Source organism: Aspergillus eucalypticola (assembly GCF_003184535.1).
Source record: "Aspergillus eucalypticola CBS 122712 chromosome Unknown BO83scaffold_13, whole genome shotgun sequence".
Taxonomy (NCBI): domain Eukaryota; kingdom Fungi; phylum Ascomycota; class Eurotiomycetes; order Eurotiales; family Aspergillaceae; genus Aspergillus; species Aspergillus eucalypticola.
The window spans coordinates 606,424-624,965 of NW_020290287.1; the positions used below are offsets into that span (position 1 = coordinate 606,424).

An 18,542-nucleotide genomic window follows, 5' to 3' on the forward strand; every position below is an offset into this window, starting at 1 on the left:
GTGGGCCGAGGGATCGACAGCCCGACCGCGATGCAGATCGGATGATATCAGAAGTGGTAAGGATTTTGCCATTGCTGGTCCACAAAATGAGGTTCCTGGAGGACAACTTGATTGAGAAGTGAGTAAACAATTGACTGCACAGACAGACGTAGTACTTCAGAATTGGGATGAGAGAGTTTGGTCACATGCTCTAAGCTAAACTGTAGTCTAGTACTGCAGACCTACTTGATCGTATTGGTCGCTACCATGATGAGGAGCCTAACGAGTCAATTGGTCAATAGATTACTGACACTATCCCCAAAGAAATAAAAAAAACAAAGCAGAGATGTAAGGAGCGCGAAAATAGTTACCACCGCGGAATTGACTTCAGGCAGTGCTGCGATCCGACCATCAAACCCCGGTTGGCGATGAACTCTCCCATACCCGAAACCACGAACATGAACATTCAATTACCTTACAAATAAACACAGGGCTGAAGATGATCTTCAGGAGATTCTGCCCTTCTATTTCTGTTCGAGTGTTCTGCTTCCAAACAGTGGTTCTTTTGCGGCTTTGCATCGCTTTCCTCCCCAAGTTGTTCTACCGAGCAAGAGGCTGAGCGTGGGGGCTAATTGCTTAGCATGATCAACGAACACCAAGGTACTTATCGCACTAGCTTCACGACTAACATAGACTCATTCCCCTTACTGTGAACTAAGGTGGTTTGTTTCATGTCCTGCCTCGTTTCTTATCTACGGATGAACGGCCGTCGCTGTCACATGGGTGGGCAGAAAACCTCTGTAGATATACCCCACTGTGTATCTATCGCAAATGCAGGCTGACAGCGCCAGATGCAGCGGGTTTTTCAACGCCTCTCTTGCGGGGCCAATTCTCGAAGGTTTCAAGTGGAATTATGCAGCTTTGATGCGTTGTGGGGGACATTGACACCTGCCTGGACTGATATAATGACAGAAGCTGTCACTTTGCCAGACAATGACTTCAGGCCGGATGACTGTAACATGCAACGCAACAATACAATCATCCCGCTCCGAGTAGATCCACACCGAATTGATCCAAGTAAGAACCAAAATTTATGAGCAGAAGCAGAATTTTCTAGCGTCATGCACTCGGAATTTAATACGAGATGGAGAGAAAGACTGTGTTTTAGGCAGGCATATTACCTTAGCGGCTGCGATATCCCCCGTTCGATCTATACGGTATTGACGGTATGAAGACCGTCTCAATGCAGGGTCGTGAGCAGCTATGGGTGATCCGGATCTGCAGGGTTCTGACCAAACCGGACTGCTGATTGGCTAGAGGATAGACATCGGGCGGGTACGGGTAATACAGCCGGTGAGAGCGGTAACGGTATTCCGTGTAAAAGCTTGACTGTGGCCTATTCTTGGAACGATTGCCGTCATGGAGACAATCTAGATTTCTCGCCAACTTGGTCGCTGGTGACGTGCTTCGTGGTTATCCCCTCTTCTGCTATCCTATCTACTACTGCTAATAATCTCGCTTTATTAAATAGGAATTCTCACCATGATGGTCGTTCATTTTCAATCAGATTTCAGGCAGTTAATCTCACTCCCACAGCCTCGTGGGCCAAATCTTAGCGGCCTTTCTGTGCGTCTGCGCTGTCATACAGCTAAGCCTTGTTGGCCCCGTTAGTCCCTTGACTAGCTTCAACTTCCGGTCTCTCTCACTGCCAATCATGCTGCCCACGGCACGCTGCCTGGTCTAGCTCTGCGTCCCTATCTGCCTTGTCCTGAATTCCAACACCCTCATCCTTAATGGGGCCGGATCGCTCCGGCCCCATTCCCCTGGATCCTTGTCATTGATATATCCCGATGAGATCCCCTCTGCTGGACGCTGACCCATCATTTCAGTCATTCATGTCAGTTCTGCTATACTACTAGTACTACTCTTTTTCTGTGACTTTTTGAGGACTATTCTCCTCGCGCCACTCCTTTTTGCAGAAAATTTGTTCCACAGCATCATGAAGAGCATCACAATGCTGCCATCTGTGATTTCCGTCTTATTTTTCCTGCTCTATGCAGTGAATGCTGTTCCGCTGGCGCCCCGGGCGAGCGCGCTCGCCGGGATCGACACCAAGTCATTCTCTAAGACCAAAGATTATCCTCTTCCCAACCTGGGCAACATCGTCGCCCATGACCCTAATGTCGTTCAACATGACGGCTACTTCTATTTGTACAAAGGTGGTGTGCACATCCCGATTCACAGAGCCCGCTCCCTCAGTGGGCCTTGGGAACAGGTCGGCACTGTCCTGGACGAGTCCAGCGTGATCCAGAAGCAAAACCGCTCTCGTCCTTGGGCCCCCACGACCATTCAGCACGACAACCGTTTCTACTGCTTCTACGCGATCAGCGAGAACGGCAGTCGCGACAGCGCCATTGGAGTCGCCTCTTCGGATACTCCCGCCGGTGGAAACTGGACGGACCATGGCGCTGTTGTCAATACCGGCAAGGGAGACCTGTCGGACATCTATCCCTACTCGGTCTCCAATGCGATTGACGGCGCTTTTATCACCGATCAGGAGACCGGACAGTCTCACCTACTTTACGGGAGCTATTGGCATGGCATCTTCTCGGTGCCATTGGCAGATGATCTCCTTTCCGTCAAAACCCCGAAGACCCCGAACGCTACCAACCTGGCCTACATCCCGGACGTTAAGTCGAAGCCTATCGAGGGCTCTTTCATGACTTATAAGGAGCCTTACTACTATCTGTGGTTCAGCCACGGCAAGTGCTGTCACTTTGATATTCACGATTTTCCGCCCATGGGAGACGAGTATGTGCACACAGTCTTCTATGGAGAAATTGTAGCTAACAATCACAACAGGTACAGCATCCGGGTCGGCAGATCTAAGAGTGCGACAGGACCTTTCGTGGACAAGGATGGCCATGATACCCTTAAGGGAGGCGGTACCATCGTCTACGGATCCAACCATGGACTAGTCTATGCCCCTGGCGGTGTGGGCGTGTTGATCAACAACGGCAGCGACGCGGATGTCTTGTATTACCATTATCGTACGTTTACAGTCTAAAATGGTTGGGAAATTAGCTAACAGATCTTGCAGTCAACACTACATCTGGTTTCGCACAGGATGTGAGTCTAACCCTAACCTTTCCACTGACAACGATACTAACGCAATACAGGACGCTCACTTGGGATGGAACTATCTGCACTATGTAAATGGATGGCCAGTGGCTGTCGAAGGGTATGTTAATGCCAACAGCAAATAACGCTCAGGCACTAAAGGTGGAAAATCAGTAAATCTAGCATAAACGCTACATCAACCGAAAGCAGTGGTCGGGCTATACAACCGAACCACTCGCTCAATTCACTAGCGCTTCTGTGTATGTGCTGTCTAATCTTGATACTGCTCCCTACCCACTATACTGGCAACAAGCTCATTGTTCTATTCGTTGCACTAGTCATTGGTGCATTCCTTTGGCTCTACAGTTGAATCTACGCCTCTTTTAGCGTTCATCGATGCCCGCCAAGTCGTCTCGCACTGCCTGTTCCTGGCCAAAATGGGGCCAAATCTCAGGGTCCGATCCTGCAGGAACCAACATGGGGCCAACGCATTGCTCGATTGGTATATCTGAAACCAACATGTTGGTTCGAATGCCTCTATGGAGCAACTAACTGCACAGACACGATCCATCCATGCCACAAACATCCAGCAGGATCATGGGTCCCATCCACCATCCACATTGAGGGCCGTGCCCGTTGTATACGACGAGGCATCACTGAGCAAGAACAACACAGAATGAGCAACCTCATCAGGCGTCCCCACTCGCGGCATCACCGTCGGCGTGGGAGTGAACCCTCCCTGGATGGCCGTGGCCCTATCCAACAACGGTGTCTGAATCGACCCACTACACAACCACCGTCAGCGCCACCACCAACAAGCCCCCAAACCAGGGAAGCAAAGAAGCGAAATGAAGTAATAAGAAAAGGGAGCTACACTCACGGCGCAACACAATTAACCCTAATATCCGGCCCCACCTCCTTAGCCACACTCCTGGTCAACCCAACAACCCCATGCTTAGTGGCCGAATACGCAGCATGCAACGCAAAGCCCCTCAGACCCTGAATACTCGCCGCATTAACAATACTCCCCGTCTTACTCGTCCCCTGAATCGATCTTATCTGGGCCCGCATGCAATACATCACCCCGGATAGATTCACCCTCAACAACATATCCCACTCCGCATCATCCTGCTCCAACAACGAGCCCGTCCCATGCTTACTCCCAATCATGCCCGCCATATTTGCTGCGCCATCGAGCCGACCGAAATGGCGGACCGTAGCATCAATCCACTCTTCCACGGATGAGCGGGATCCAACATCAACGACTCGGGTGAGAACGTTCTCGTCGGTGGCGTTGGGGAGCTGGGCCCGTGCGTTCTGCAGCGCGGAGTCGGATATATCTGCTAGGGAGAGACGAGCTCCTTGGGCGTGAAGTTGGCGTGCCACGGCCAGGCCGATGCCTGCGACGCCGGTAATGGTGTAGACTTTGTCTTTGAATGATGATGACGATAACGACATGATGCTTTTATGATTCGTTGATATGTTTTTATGATTGTTGATATTATGCTTTGTTTTCCAAGTGTGTATTGATTAAGTTCGATTTGATTTTTCCAGAGTTATGTGATGGTTGGTATACTTTTGAAGCTACCCCGCATCGGCATCCGCGGAGAAGAAGAAGAAGAAGAGGGTGCGTTTATATACCCGTTTCGGAGTGACAGACTCGGGGATACTCCGACCGGGGCATAATCATGAACACATGATACTAGATCTAGAATTAGAAGCTACGGTTACATGGATAGATCAATGGCAGATAACAATTGTGGATCAAATCAGCGTGCCAAATCGGCTAAATGGGTAAATGCGATCACGGAGGCTACTACTACTACTACTACTACTACTACCTAAAAAGCAAAATCCTTCGACATGGGTAAAGCAGCAGCTGATTCTATAAGAATCATAACAAGTACTGTGATAATATAGTAGTGCTATTATTAGTAGTTACCGAGTGAGTCAATATACATTACAATATCCACAAACACAAAATACTCCTTCTTAGGATTGGTACAATAACAATTGGTAAATCTATAGAGATGTGGTGCAATATCTAACCAAATACTACGAATATGAAGTCGAGTTCAACCACGGATCATTCAGTAACTCCCTCGCCGTCTTCCTCCTCTCAGGCTCCCATTGCAACATTGATCGGATGAACTGGAGGAACAGTTCCTGGTTCTTTCCGCTAAGATTCTCTTCGATCTCCTCGAGTGAGGTTGTCGGGACGGTGACTCCGCCCGCGCCTAGCCATTTGCCTATGGATTATTAGCTCATTCCCTCGAATAGTGAATTTTCAATCATACCAAAAAGAGGAAGAAGATAGGGGCCCCAGGGGGGAGAGGTATAAGAGAGAACTCACCATCATCCATAAACACATTCCGAGTCTCCCGATTTCGCTCGATAAACGACGACAACGGTGGCAGACCAAGAAACCCCACCATCTCAGCAACATGGTGCGATGGCGAGTAATTCCCGTCTTCGTCGAGAGTATTGAACAGATGCTTGTCTTCGAATAGATCCCATATCTACGGAAATAAACGTGTCAAAACTTGCTGTAGATAGATGTTAGTAGGGGATATGCTTACCATGACGCCGAGATTCCATATATCAACACTAAACCCCCACTCCATATCGAAGAGTACCTCGGGTGCCTTGTAGATGTTTGGTTGGATGATTCCCCAATGAGATGATCCGATCCTCGCTTGGCCGAGATCGCAGAGTACGGGCTGGCCCCAGAGCATGTCTTTGGGTAGGCGTAGCTTTCGAGATGTGTAGATTGAACGGGTGTTGTCTATGGTTTTCTTGGGGGCTGGGGTTTGTTGTTCGGATGTTTCGAAGGATGTTAGGATTGAGGGATCGTCTATGCTGAGCATGATGTTCGAGGGTTTGATATCTGTATTGATTTGTGTTATTGTTGATGATTTGATCAGTTAGTTGGCAATAGGGAATTGTACCGGTATGGATAATGTTCGCTTCAGTGTGAAGGAAGTCAAGTGCTTGGAGGATACATTTCAGGGTTTCTTTGAGTAGACACTCGCTTAGTCTTCGGGAGCTGGAAAGCATTCTTAGATCATGTAGAGACATGTGCATTGGTGGGTGCACTAAACATGGATATGTGCCGTCTGGAGTTGTGATGTCGAAGGTATCATGCAAGCCACGGATATAGGAACCTCCTATATGGGAAGAGTTTATCTTGCTCAAGTGGCTGTATATTCTCAGTTCTCCTGATGATGTTTTCGATGAATCATTCTTGGTTAGTATCTTGACAGCCACGTATCTCTGTTCACTGTACAGAGATAGGTCAGTACTAGAGATCATTGTGTAGACCAGATGGGCGCACCTCTTTTCATGGCATAGCCATACAGTGGAGTAAGAGCCATAACCAAGCTTTCCTACTACTCTGTATCTCGAATTTAGAAGTTCACCAATGTGTACAGGACAAAATTGGTCTGGTTTGTAGAATGGAAGCTTCTCTTCTTCAAGGTCTTTGGGCTTAGTAGCAAATGCTTGAGGGCGTATTGCACGCTTGCAATTGAAGACAGTTGCTCGTGATGAGATGAGCTTGTTATACTTGATGAGTGATAGACCACTCCTGATTGTTGAAAAGTACTTTTGTGTCATTGTAAGAATCAAAGAGAGTACGACGTCGTTGTCAAACGCAAGCCTGCCGGAGTGCGGCTTTAATGAGAGATGCGCCACGTGCGGGAGGTGGAATGCAATGCAAGGCGGAGGATAATCCCTCCTTGCTTCGAGCAATGCACTCTAAAGGCTCACTCACTCCACGCTCTCTTGCATGAGGAATGTGAGATTGTGCTATGGAAGATGTTAGTTGGATGCTTTGATATCTGCAATGTGGACTACTCGTTTCGCACCTATATTGGGCTGCGAAAGCGGTATCCTTGTGCTAGTGTCTATTTAGGGCACATGTTCATCACTTTCTCCCTTGGCTAGTTAACATCACGGACAAACCCTCTCCTCTTCATCTATCAGTGGACCTGTTCATCCATACAATAACGCTCTTATAATCACGGACTCTGTCCCATAAATTTAATGGTATATAATATATTATACAGAGAATTACATATGTACTTGATTTTCTAGGACGGTCCATGGCCTTCCATTTCCGTTTTATTGCTCACCCTTCGCCGCTTTTTGCTCACTGAGTAGATTTGAGCACACTCTGAGCATGCCCTGAGCAGCCTGAGGGTCGCCTTCGTTTATTGGAGTCATGTACTACCGGAATAACGAGATTCGCTTGCAAGGAGATACGGTGATCTGGGATCTTCGCGTGCGCATGATTGCTATTGACCTAGAGGATCCCGCTTGTGGTAGCGGTGGGTGCGCCTTGGGGGCTTACATTGCTTTATCGCATGGTCAGCAGCACAGAAACCACAGATTCAACATCGACCAGGGATCGGAAATTAGGAGGGATAGTCATATTATCGTTAAGATGTTCTTGGATGAAGAAAGAAGCTTGGTTTCATCGATCAAACTTGGATAATACAACCCTTGCTTAAAAAGGTAGAGCATAATGGTCGAATGGACAGAAATGGAGGGTCCGGCTTTGGAAATCACCTCTTCCACGGACCAAGTACATCTCCACCTTAGTATCTTCCGGTCATCTGTTGACAACCCGGATTCTTTGGCATGGATTTCGACCATCGCCTGGACCATTTCACAGTGACCTTTGGGTAAGGAAGATGATGCCATTCATCCTGCTGCTTGAGTTCTAAGGGATGGAAGAATAGAGCCTGGACATATGAAAAGAGCAGCTACATCTAGTACCTATAGATAACAAAGAGATACATTTGTCAGGACTGGCAGCAATAAAACGCTTACCATTCCTTTAATCCGATGGGTCCGGTACATGTCCAATGTTTGTGGTTCAACTTGTTATTCTCAACCTCATCCACAATGGCTACCGCCATATCTTCGTTGTAGATTCCGTTGTCAATTCCATACTCAGCAGAGCCCATGGTATCATCCACGTGTACCTCATACTTTCCAGTTCTGATTCCTATTCGAGCAAGTAAATGAGCATTGCAAAGAGCACAAACAATTGAATGTGAGAGATTACCTTTATCACGCAGCTGCCAAGGAGGGGATAGAAAGCTCCAACTCGTCTCTCGTACACCTTCCCACATGGTGAGCGCCGCACGAGAGCATAGGATAAGCCCGAGCGCACTCGAGTCTGTAAGAGTCTTCCTGGAAAACTGCAAGAACAAGCTAGCAAAGGGTCTAAATAGCCAAGAGAACCCTATCGAGCATTTGTAAACACTTGTCCACAGGGGAGGGAATGAACACAATATCCTGTTACTCACAGCCGGGATTCTCGCGATTTCCCCTCGCCCATTTGAACGTACGGATGAATGTAGCGAATCCTCGCTGTCCATGGTCATACATGCGCGTAGACATATAGTCCAGATGAACATCAGGCCATGCATACCTATGAAGGGTTAGTACAATCTCCAGGCAAGATAGTATTAGTGTTCATTGTTTTGAACTCACCAGTGCTTGAATGCAAAGCTTTCATCATCACACAGTTGGATACCATTCTTGTAATAAAGTGACCCAGCGCCACCTATATTGATTATTAGAGTCGAAGCAGTTTATAAAGTATGGAATAAGAGAATCACACCAATGATAACAAGAGGACCGCGGTAATCCGATCTAAGGATGGCCATCTTGATATTACCATGACCTTCCACGCCCACCTCGTACACGGCCTTCAGGTCAGTCAAGGGAGGAGCGAATGCAGAGACAACTGCATCAAAGTTACCGTCAGACAAAATCTTGCTCAAGCCTTTGATGTCGCTGAAGTTGCATGGAATTCCACCATAGTCTCCAGGCTTCTGCCATGTCTTAGGTGGCGAACGGGAAATTCCAACCACGCTGTGGCCTCTGGATAACAGTTCATCCACAACGCAAGCTCCACATTGCCCTTTGGGACCCAGGACTGCGACTCTGAGTCTTTTCGACATGACAGTGAGTAGTGTCGTTTCTACTGTGAGTATGCTATAGCTGTGACACCAAGTGATTGTGGGGTGAATAATGATATGGAGATTGATGAAAGAACATCGAGCTCTGATATGATTTAGGTATCTCTCATTTATTGACTTCCTTCGCCGGAAGCCGTAAGTGCTGTGGTGGCACCCGGACCCCCTGAAAACCACCACCTCCGTCGGCCAGCCATGCTCCCCACTTCCCCACCAGAATATCCCCTCGGAACCCCCGCTGGCATCCGAGATCGACGGTGATGGCGTAGGTCTGCTGGGGCATATGTATTCTCTTCAACAATCTATTAAGGACCATGTGAGCATCTACAGATTTACTATTTTCTTCCACTGTCCACCACAACCCCTCATTTCATTCTTTAACTTACCCTCACTAAATATTCACCCTTTCAGCTACATTATGGCTGCAACCCAATCCCATACCGACTTCCTGGCATCATGTCAAGCTATTAGGGAAAAGGCTAAGAACTATGTTCAGTTCCGTCCTGCCCTATCCCCGGAAGACCCCAAGGCGCGCTTCCCCGGGTTTCAACAGGGGCTTACTACTTTCAAGGCTGGACATCAGGTGGAAAAAGACGCGAAACCCCTGCCGGTTGACATCCTCATGCATGAAAGCATGTATATAGTCCTTTCCGACGGTACCAAACTGTATTACGATATCTTCTTCCCAGCTGGCTACGAAAATCTCGAGGTCGTTGACACGAACAAGAAGATTCCCGCATTAGTTGCCTGGAGTCCTTATGGCAAGCAAAAGGGTGGAACGCTACTGGATGATTTCCCGTTCCGTGCTGGTGTACCTAAACATTGGCTATCTGGCCTACAGAAATGGGAAGGACCGGATCCTGGATTCTGGTGTGCGGAAGGATATGCCGTTGTAAATGTCGATACACGTGGAGCTTACACTTCTGAGGGTGATCTCGAGATAATGGGCCACCAGGAAGCTCAAGACGGAGCGGAGTTGATATCCTGGTTATCTGGACAACCATGGTGCAATGGCAAGGTCGGGCTTACTGGCAATAGTTGGTTGGCGATATCGCAGTGGAAGATCGGAAGTTTGCGGCCTAAAGGCTTGGAAGCGCTCGCACCATGGGAGGGAATACATGACCATTATCGCGACAACATCTGCCAAGGTGGAATTCCTTTTGATGGCTTCCATAATTCAGTTGCTGGTAACAATTACCTCGTGAAACAATTCCATGTGGAAACAATGCTGACATCTAGAAAGATACCCTCGCTAGCTATGGCAAGCTGGAAGACCTACCTGGGGTTCTGGTCAAGAATCCCCTTTACAATGACTACTGGGAAGATAAAAGAGCCAAATGCGAGCAAATCAACGTTCCCACATACGTGGTTGGCTCATGGACGAATCCAGTCCACACATCGGGAACCATGAGAGCTTATCGATGCATCCCTGAATCTGTTCCCAAATGGCTTCGAGTTCACAACTCGCAGGAATGGCCAGACTATTACGCCGATTCCAGCTGTCGTGACCTAAAGAGATTCTTTGATTGCTTTCTGAAGGGAGAGGTGGAAAATGGCTGGCTTGACACACCTAAAATACGACTCAGCGTTTTGAACTTCGGATTAGATGGTTTGGACGATACTCTGAATCGGGCAGAGACTGCTTGGCCATTGGCTCGGACCAGGTACCAGAAACTTTACCTGACACCTGATGGACAAATGAGCCCATCATCTTCTGGTCGGTCGGGCCAGGTTACATATGACTCCAAGGATGGAAAGGCCATATTTCGGTATCGCATCCCCCATGATATGGAGACAACAGGATATTTCATTGTCCGCCTTGCAGTATCTTGCCCATCCAGCGATGATATGGACTTGTTTGCTCAGGTGTGCTGTCTTCGTGGGCGCTCCGAATATAAGCAGGGTACTCTCACTATCAAACCTGACAATCTGATAGTGATCAAACTGTTAAAGCTCCTCCATGACTGGCAGGTCGGCCTCCAGGGAGTGGGTATGTTATTCCACTGGGGCCCTGCCGGTCAACTCCGGATCAGTCATGCCCACCAGCTCAGTGACTATGCTACCCCCTTTGAGCCTCTTTATTCTCATACCAAACGCATACCATTGACTAAGGGGGAGGTTCGAGTTGTTGAGATCCCGCTCCGGCCCTACGGAATGTATTGGAGGGTACGTAGCACACTACATTTGAGTCGAATCTTGACATCCCGCGAATATATCACTAACTACATTTCAGAAAGATGATATCATGGAACTTACTATTGCAGGTAATCCGGTGCTACCATTCCCAATTCCTGGGGTCAAGCCGTTGCAGGCGACCAATGCGGGAAATCACATCATTCACTGTCTCGATAGAGATGATAGTTCTTGCCTTGTTGTACCATGTGTTTAGGATCATAACCAAGTTTACTGAAGTGACATGCAGTACTTCATAATCGAAGATCTTTCAAATGTTTCGTTGCTTGACCCCGTAATGCGAGGATTTCATGAGTCAGATTGAGGGCGCCGGCTGAGTAATGTTATATATACATAACTACTTAATAGTGCCGCCAGTGTGGACAAGAACTCCTACCACCCTTTTTCATCTTCTTCCATTATCCTCCCGTGTCCAGTCTGCCATAGGATATTCTTTATTATGGGCGCTCCTATACTCATCTAATAGCAACATGTTTCGTATGGGCGCTCCTATACTCATCTAGTAGCAACATGTTTTGTTGAGTTTTCCAAGCTCCGCTTCAGCAGAATCCGCCCGCTGATATTCCATCCCAATTTCCCCCACAACAATCTTACATCTGGACAGCCCCTTCATAAAGCTCTTCATTTGATTCAGGTTATGTATATTTAGTCTTGTTGATTTGGCTCCAACACACTTGGCATCCGTGGAGTGGCAACCCGAGGCGGAAATATGCGGCGGGGTACCGACGGGGCCGACGCAACCGACGTGGAACTACGCGCCCCTCTTTACCTTCGTAAAATGACAGGTTATGCATTTGTCTCCATTAGAGGCCGAATATCTCGACCAATCCCACGATGGGTGGTTAGATGTCGTATTGTATTGTTTCCCTGCATAGGGCAACTGACAAAAAAACCCCTTCTGATTCGGCCCCCGGAATCAATACTAATAAGAGAAGCATATTTTTCGCGATGTTGATGTTCTCTCCATCCAACAACCGTTTCAATTAACTGCAATGTACGGCGAAATGATAGGGCAGGCAATCTTATCACCATCACGGGGTGCTCCTGATGTGGGATTTGAAAAAATTGCCGCTGGTCTAGCTCTGCTCATATTGGCGATACTCACTGCTAAGCTTGCGCTTCGGACATACCGTTTATACATACATCCTCTGAAATCTTTCAAGGGACTTCCAGAGGCATATGTGTCGAACAACTGGTTATACCAAACTATAAAAAATGGGACCGCAGAGCAAACATTTGAGGCTCTCCATGAGAAGTACAGTATGTATTCAATTGGATACTTCCCGTGCACGGAAGGACTTGATTTTACCGAAATGCTAACCCTTGAACCATATTATAGACACAAAGGCTCTTCGAATTGGACCTAATGAGCTTCACATCACCGACATTGAATTGTACAAAGTGATATATAACCAGTCGAAGCCATTTCTCAAGCACGCTCCATTTTATAACGGTTTCAACACTCCCCACACTGTTTTTGCTGAGCTTGAACCTCGTCTACACAAAGAACGCCGCCGCATGCTGAATCCTTTGTTCTCCAAAGTTGGCGTTTACAAGCTAGAACCTCTTATCTGTGAGAAGATCTATCGGCTGTCAGCCAAAATTAATCGGCTTTGTGCGACCAAGGAAATCGACGTTTACAACGCGTTTCGGTCAGTATCTTGTACTCAGCGCTATTTAAAGATACTCCTCTAACCAATCATGGCAGGCTTCTGACCACAGATATTATTACCGAGTTCGCCTTCGCAAAATCAGCCAATCTCATCGAGGAGAGGCATGATGAACTGGATTCTTGGTTCCTTGACGCTTTTGATGTCGGCTCCCAGAGTGTCGTGGATACACAGTATAGTTCGGTGCTCCGACAAATTGTGAAAATCCTACCAGGCGCTGTAGTAAAACTTCTAAATCCCAAACTTCGCTCCATTTTGGACCTCCAGGAGGTATAGTTATTGGGACTCCAGTATGTGCCAATCACGAATTCTAACAACTTGACTTAAGTTCGCGGCAAGCTGCATGAGACACTGGCAAAGATCGTCCGAGGGCTCTTCTTACCCTGTTATCTTTGATAGCCTAAGGTCAATTTCGGATGACGCGAAGGTTTTTGAAGCAATGGATATTCTTATCGCCGGTGCTGACACCACTGCTTCCACCCTTACAACTGGGCTTTTTCACATCCTTTCCAATGAAGAAATCAAAAGCCGTCTTGTGCAGGCCATCGATGAGGCCATGCCAGAACCCGGATCTCTAATCTCACTTCAAGCGTTGGAAAAAGTGGAATACTTGGTATGTCATTTTACAGACAAGGAACCTTGGTATAAATCCTACTGACATTTCCTAAGACAGCATGTGTGAAAGAGTCGTTGAGGGTCGGCATGGCTGTTCCAGGTCGCCTACCTCGTGTCGTTCCCACCGGGGACCCATTCATTGTTGAGGGCAAAGTTGTGCCTCCAGGCGTAAGTTACAAGGACCGATGAACATATGTTTGCCAAGTTATCAATATAAAGCTAACAAGAAGTTCCCTACGAATTATAGACAATTGTTGGAATATCAACATACACCATGCACACTTCTGTGAAAGCGTGGGGACCCAATGCCCGTGAGTTCGACCCGGACCGTTGGATCGGGCCCGAATCCAAGGGCTTAGAACAGTGGCTGTGCACATTTTCAAAAGGTGCAAGAATGTGTCTGGGACAGAAGTAAGTCTGGGGGTACCTCAATAAATGTTGTATAACTATACTTCGTTTCACATTCACTCACAACTTCGGTATCGCAGTGTCGCACCCGCTGAGATCACTCTCGCATATGCCCACATCTTCCGCAACTTCGAACTTAGTCTCCCCGAAGGACATGTACACCCGCGTGCCCTTGACCGCTTCACCTTGGCGTACCAGCAGCCTGGGTTACCTGTTGTGTTCAGGCCTCGTCGGTAAAAGTCACTGGGCATGAGTGACCAAGGAGGCCTATATTCCAGCTTACTGTTCAGGGTAAGGCGATCAAACCCGTGAAGCTTGAAAAAGATAACTACTTTATCGGGAAGCCTTTTTGTTGCTGTTTGCGGAACGAGATCGCAAGTCTATCTCTTTTAGTATGTAAACTAATCGAGTTTCACATGAGCAGTACGCTGATATTCCGGGTACGTGTAGTAATCAGACATCGAGTACTTCTTGAACAGTATTGATACTACACTCAAGTGTTTCTTTCTATACCTCTCTCGTCTGTAATCCAATTCTTATACGACCGATTCCTGTTGGCTTGTGTTGCGATTTTATGTTGCTAAATAGACATGCACATCAAAGAGTGTGCTGCCAGCAAGTGATTTCATCTTCACCAAGTAGGCTCAGGTGTCACGACATTGGAATTCCTGGAAGTTTTCGGGTTGACAGTTCGACTTACATGTGTATGTAAACAGAAATTGTGTCTCGTGCTCCACCTTCGATTCTAAACTCTAAATCAGCGCCAACCTTCTGACCGGCTCGGTATTTAGTAAAACACTTGTAAGATCCCCACTGCGCCACAATGTGGGGCTAGTCGACTACTCCGTATATTCATATAGGTCAGACTAACGAACGATATAAAGATAAATTTCGCTTCGCTATATGCTTGTTGGAAGGTATAAATATGGCTATAGAGAATTCGGGACGTACTGATAGCTTTTACAGCAGTAGATGCGATAAATGAGCAGAGTTAGTGTCATTTAAGCTGGAGCTTGTGTTCATGAAACCGGTAAGAGAAGAGCGGAGTGGGGCGGTGGGTCAATAATCATCATGTGATCTTACACTTCCACAGTCTCCGCATGTTGGCTAGTCGAGGTGTTTCTCAACTTGTGCCGGACTTCATGGACACTGTCCTGCTCCTTCGACTCCTTGAAAATGGCAGACTTGCCCCAACAGTCTTTGACATGCTATCAAAATGATCCCCCATGTTTCTATTCACCCTCAAGCCTCAATGAAGTTTCCTTACCGCCGAGAAGGTACAATTGCAGTGTCTGCTCCGCGTCCTTCCGACGCCGTGAGCACTTTGAGCGTCATCTACAAAGCCATTCCAAGAGCAAGAACTTCAAATGTGACACTTGCGACAAACGATTTACGAGGAGGTAGACTCCCCGCACATCTCGACGTATGCAGGTGGACTTATCATTGTTTTCAGAGATACATTGCAACGCCATTCAGCAATCCATGGACAGGTCCCAGCGAAAGTCCGAAAGCCGTCGACAAGGGCACCTCTTGCATGTCTGAATTGCGTCAAATCAAAACAGCGATGTTCTGGATCCCAACCATGTGATCGCTGCAACCATAGAAATTGGCCTTGCCAGTTTCCTGGGGGTTCCACTACCTTTCCGGAGACAATCGAACAAACGATGATGAATTCAAATAATCAAATGAATTCACTAAATCATGGTTATAAGCCATCCCTTGCATCTGCTATCTCCCCTATGAGTACAAGTTACTCGGATCCCAGAAGTTTAGGCAGTGTGTCTCTTCTGGAAGGGCCATGTGCGGAGCCTGCTGTCTCAAACCAGCCCGAGCGAACAATACAAGACGACGATACTGCTTCTTTATTTGAATCATTTCTGCTTTGGCCTCTGGATGATACAATCGACCATAACACCATGCCAGGGGATAGCACTCGTCCCCTGATGATACCTAGACCTCCAGGAATAATAGCACAACCGCCGTCCATCTCACATGGAGGTCGAACAGGGGTGATAAATGCCTCTCAAGTGGTTTCAGGTCATCATACCGAGGATACTGGGCCTCGCTCCAGTGACCAGTCGGACGTATACGTGCAAGGAATAGACCTCACAGAGGAAGACCGCGACATTTTGATATCTGAGGATTACGCACACGTCCCTAGACCTTCGAATGAAACATATGAAAGAATGCGTGCTCTATATGCCGAAGTGCGCCAATATTCGGCTGAAGCTCCTCTGTCAAGTCTCCCCTCGTTGGACATTCTTCATGTATTCATACAGCTTTACTCCGAACATTTTCATCCGAGCTTCCCTATTCTCCACCAAGCCACTTTCGAAGCTCGAAGTTCGTCATGGTTGCTTTACCTGGTCATGGCCGCTCTGGGTAGTCAGTACTCGAAACTTTCGACCCGGGCAAAAATAGCATCCGATTTAGTCAAAATTATTCATGTGTCCTTACTCCAAAAAGTATGTGCTCAACGTATCTCTATTACGGTCCTGTCAGGTTTTCTAAACAGCCGTAGCTATACTGCATGCCGGCAATGCAAAATGACCTTGAGCTCGCTCAGACAACCCTTCTCTTCCACTTCACTCTCCTTTTCGGCGGAACACGGGAAGGCATGATGCATTTGCAATATCAACGGAATGTGCTGGTTACGATGTGTCGTCCTCTTCTTGTTCCCGGCATCCTTTTCGCAAAGAGCTGGGTGTTATCTAATGCTAGCGTATCAGGCGAAGATTGGAGTCAATGGATTATAAAAGAGTCTTGGAAGAGGCTTGTTTACTTTACCTGGTGTAAGTGGAGAAATAGTACCCTATTTCTTATATGTCTTGCAGCTTGTAGTTGACTCGAAATTTGACAGTGATGGAATGCTTTCAATTGATATTGTTAGATCTTCCAGTCATTATATCGATTAGTGACCTTCATATAAGTATGCCATGTGATGATGACCTATGGCGGTGTGAGAGTTTTGAGAGGTGGAAGCAGGTCAGAGCCCTGCGAAGTGGTAGGTCATTTCCATCCGACCGGGTCGAGAGAATTCCTGCAGCTGAATTGATTGGAAAAGATCCCCAGGAATGTCCCAGTGTCCTCTCCATGCTCAAGATGGACATCATGGACTATGCGCACATCAACCGCTTGAGCGACTTGGCGCTCTGGATATCAGCAGTTTCGGTGTACGTTATCGACAGGCAAGCTTCTCAGCAGCAACCATTACAAATATTATTCAGCACACACAACATACCAAATCTCCGGAATTTGCATTCTACAGAAGTAGTCCGCGCTGCTGGGCCCGAAGAGGATACCATCGACGTCATTTTAGGTCGTTTCCAACAAGCCGTTAGCGAACGCCGTCATGACTCTCCTATTTGTCTCAACATCGCAAAAATATCTCTTATCATGAGGCTGCTTCGCTTCATGAAATACCGCCCGCTGTATCTCTCTTCGGGGTGGATGGCTCGAAACGAGGAGGTTCGTGCGGCCAGGCAATATATCGCCGAGCTAATACACGCAAAACCTAAAGAAGCCCGTCAGGGCCTTTTACATGCCGCCCATCTGTTTCGCATAATTCGCTCTCAGCGTCAATTTGACCCCTTCGACTCCTTTATACTACTTATGGCTTCTCTATACATCTGGAATTATGATCTACATGCGGTCTCTCATACTCCTCTGAATGAAGGCAGAGAGGAAATCCTCCGAATCGACCAAACTTTGGATGCAAATTTACAGGAAAAATGGATTGTGGGCACACTTGGAAAGCGTACACAGCTTCATATCAGTGGAATTGGGGTCCTCAATGGCCAGAATAGCATGTCTCGCATCTTCAAAGAAGCAGTGAGAATTTTAGACCACGACAAAGCTTGGTCTCGCCAGGCTAATGCTATCAAACGGTCATTGCAGCAAATACTAAGAGGAGGTGCACCGTCATTTACCGATGAGGAATCTGCGACGAATGAAAATGCTACTTGACGCTGGGATTTGAGACAAAGGCTAACGAATGGGCTTGCTGGCAAGCCATTCCTACTTAGGAGTATGCCATCTCGAGGAAAATCTTCAAAGTGATCAGTACCATGTCAGCCAGAATAATTGTCATGGCCAGTCATAGTCCACTTCCTAGTTACTCTGCTGTCAGTGAATCCATAATCGCACTAGTGGCTGTCGCGTGCTTCAAAGCTATATAAGGCTTGGGTTATTATAACTCGCAATGCCACATTTACTCCTTGGCTTCCGGACTCAAGGTCTCAACTCGCAAACAGCTTCGCTGTCAGTTCCACTCAATTGGAACAAGACATACCGTAACCGGTAAGCGAAGCACATTGAAGCCAGGTGCACAGTCTGGACGCCTTGATCAATAATAATTTCACTGACCACGAAACTATTCATGCTACTGCTTCCAAACAGCTACCCAGGTATTAGACTAGTCTTCTCACGTCAATATCAATGAAACCTGATTTCTGCAACATAGTCCACTACTTCATGGAAGTTCTGCTTACTGAATCCCGCATTATACATGTCCTAACCGCCAAGGTGTTAAGATTATCACCCGACTATCCGAAACAGTCTCAAAGGA

General features: G+C 47.3%; 7 protein-coding genes across 7 annotated transcripts; 4 read left to right on the forward strand and 3 right to left on the reverse strand.

Annotated features, from left to right (window-relative positions):
* The first annotated feature begins 1,633 nt into the window (after positions 1-1,633).
* On the forward strand, positions 1,634-3,339 carry BO83DRAFT_40131 (endo 1,5-alpha-arabinase). Its single transcript, XM_025533455.1, has 4 exons — positions 1,634-2,790; positions 2,842-3,029; positions 3,080-3,108; positions 3,159-3,339. Exons 1-4 carry the CDS (start codon positions 1,979-1,981, stop codon positions 3,243-3,245), a joined length of 1,116 nt encoding a protein of 371 aa, XP_025387948.1. The 5' UTR covers positions 1,634-1,978; the 3' UTR covers positions 3,246-3,339.
* A 136-nt stretch (positions 3,340-3,475) lies between these two features.
* Positions 3,476-4,695, reverse strand: BO83DRAFT_378743 (SDR family NAD(P)-dependent oxidoreductase). The gene has a single exon (XM_025531334.1). The coding sequence runs from the start codon at positions 4,555-4,557 to the stop codon at positions 3,976-3,978; it is 582 nt and encodes a 193-aa protein (XP_025387949.1). The 5' UTR covers positions 4,558-4,695; the 3' UTR covers positions 3,476-3,975.
* A 441-nt stretch (positions 4,696-5,136) lies between these two features.
* Positions 5,137-6,716, reverse strand: BO83DRAFT_361652 (kinase domain protein; the record flags this gene model as incomplete). Its single annotated transcript, XM_025529468.1, has 5 exons — positions 5,137-5,348; positions 5,453-5,618; positions 5,679-5,986; positions 6,048-6,379; positions 6,434-6,716. Coding segments are annotated over 5 exons (1,283 nt in total), but the record flags the coding sequence as incomplete, so codon positions are not given.
* A 1,170-nt stretch (positions 6,717-7,886) lies between these two features.
* BO83DRAFT_437705 (NAD(P)-dependent oxidoreductase) lies at positions 7,887-9,191 on the reverse strand. Its single transcript, XM_025536039.1, has 5 exons — positions 8,732-9,191; positions 8,602-8,674; positions 8,415-8,539; positions 8,171-8,350; positions 7,887-8,110 (listed from the first exon to the last, which is right to left on the reverse strand). The coding sequence occupies exons 1-5, from the start codon at positions 9,072-9,074 to the stop codon at positions 7,929-7,931; spliced, it is 903 nt and encodes a 300-aa protein (XP_025387951.1). The 5' UTR covers positions 9,075-9,191; the 3' UTR covers positions 7,887-7,928.
* Positions 9,192-9,472: 281 nt separating this feature from the next.
* BO83DRAFT_408510 (alpha/beta-hydrolase) lies at positions 9,473-11,478 on the forward strand (the record flags this gene model as incomplete). The annotated part of the gene is made up of 3 exons (XM_025534052.1): positions 9,473-10,276; positions 10,333-11,255; positions 11,323-11,478. Exons 1-3 carry the CDS (start codon positions 9,508-9,510, stop codon positions 11,476-11,478), a joined length of 1,848 nt encoding a protein of 615 aa, XP_025387952.1. The 5' UTR covers positions 9,473-9,507.
* Positions 11,479-12,093: 615 nt separating this feature from the next.
* BO83DRAFT_361657 (cytochrome P450) lies at positions 12,094-14,430 on the forward strand. Its single transcript, XM_025529469.1, has 7 exons — positions 12,094-12,542; positions 12,622-12,934; positions 12,991-13,222; positions 13,281-13,565; positions 13,622-13,735; positions 13,815-13,978; positions 14,056-14,430. The coding sequence occupies exons 1-7, from the start codon at positions 12,275-12,277 to the stop codon at positions 14,210-14,212; spliced, it is 1,533 nt and encodes a 510-aa protein (XP_025387953.1). The 5' UTR covers positions 12,094-12,274; the 3' UTR covers positions 14,213-14,430.
* Positions 14,431-15,131: 701 nt separating this feature from the next.
* Positions 15,132-18,348, forward strand: BO83DRAFT_378746 (Zn(II)2Cys6 transcription factor domain-containing protein). The gene is made up of 5 exons (XM_025531335.1): positions 15,132-15,375; positions 15,429-16,440; positions 16,497-16,767; positions 16,836-16,979; positions 17,040-18,348. Exons 1-5 carry the CDS (start codon positions 15,152-15,154, stop codon positions 17,939-17,941), a joined length of 2,553 nt encoding a protein of 850 aa, XP_025387954.1. The 5' UTR covers positions 15,132-15,151; the 3' UTR covers positions 17,942-18,348.
* The last annotated feature ends 194 nt before the right edge of the window (positions 18,349-18,542 follow it).

Bases quoted from the DNA above. Each gene is read 5' to 3' on its own strand.
- BO83DRAFT_40131 (XM_025533455.1), top strand. From the start codon at position 1,979: ATGAAGAGCATCACAATGCTGCCATCTGTGATTTCCGTCTTATTTTTC. The intron at 3,030-3,079 runs GTACGTTTACAG...CAGATCTTGCAG, and splicing joins TGTCTTGTATTACCATTATC to TCAACACTACATCTGGTTTC. The intron at 3,109-3,158 runs GTGAGTCTAACC...AACGCAATACAG, and splicing joins CATCTGGTTTCGCACAGGAT to GACGCTCACTTGGGATGGAA.
- BO83DRAFT_378743 (XM_025531334.1), bottom strand. From the start codon at position 4,557: ATGTCGTTATCGTCATCATCATTCAAAGACAAAGTCTACACCATTACC.
- BO83DRAFT_437705 (XM_025536039.1), bottom strand. From the start codon at position 9,074: ATGTCGAAAAGACTCAGAGTCGCAGTCCTGGGTCCCAAAGGGCAATGT. The intron at 8,540-8,601 runs GTGAGTTCAAAA...AACCCTTCATAG, and splicing joins AGCTTTGCATTCAAGCACTG to GTATGCATGGCCTGATGTTC. The intron at 8,351-8,414 runs GTGAGTAACAGG...AATGCTCGATAG, and splicing joins AAATCGCGAGAATCCCGGCT to GGTTCTCTTGGCTATTTAGA.
- BO83DRAFT_361657 (XM_025529469.1), top strand. From the start codon at position 12,275: ATGTACGGCGAAATGATAGGGCAGGCAATCTTATCACCATCACGGGGT. The intron at 12,935-12,990 runs GTCAGTATCTTG...CAATCATGGCAG, and splicing joins GACGTTTACAACGCGTTTCG to GCTTCTGACCACAGATATTA. The intron at 13,566-13,621 runs GTATGTCATTTT...ACATTTCCTAAG, and splicing joins TGGAAAAAGTGGAATACTTG to ACAGCATGTGTGAAAGAGTC.
- BO83DRAFT_378746 (XM_025531335.1), top strand. From the start codon at position 15,152: ATGGCAGACTTGCCCCAACAGTCTTTGACATGCTATCAAAATGATCCC. The intron at 15,376-15,428 runs GTAGACTCCCCG...CATTGTTTTCAG, and splicing joins GACAAACGATTTACGAGGAG to AGATACATTGCAACGCCATT. The intron at 16,980-17,039 runs GTAGGTCATTTC...TGATTGGAAAAG, and splicing joins GGTCAGAGCCCTGCGAAGTG to ATCCCCAGGAATGTCCCAGT.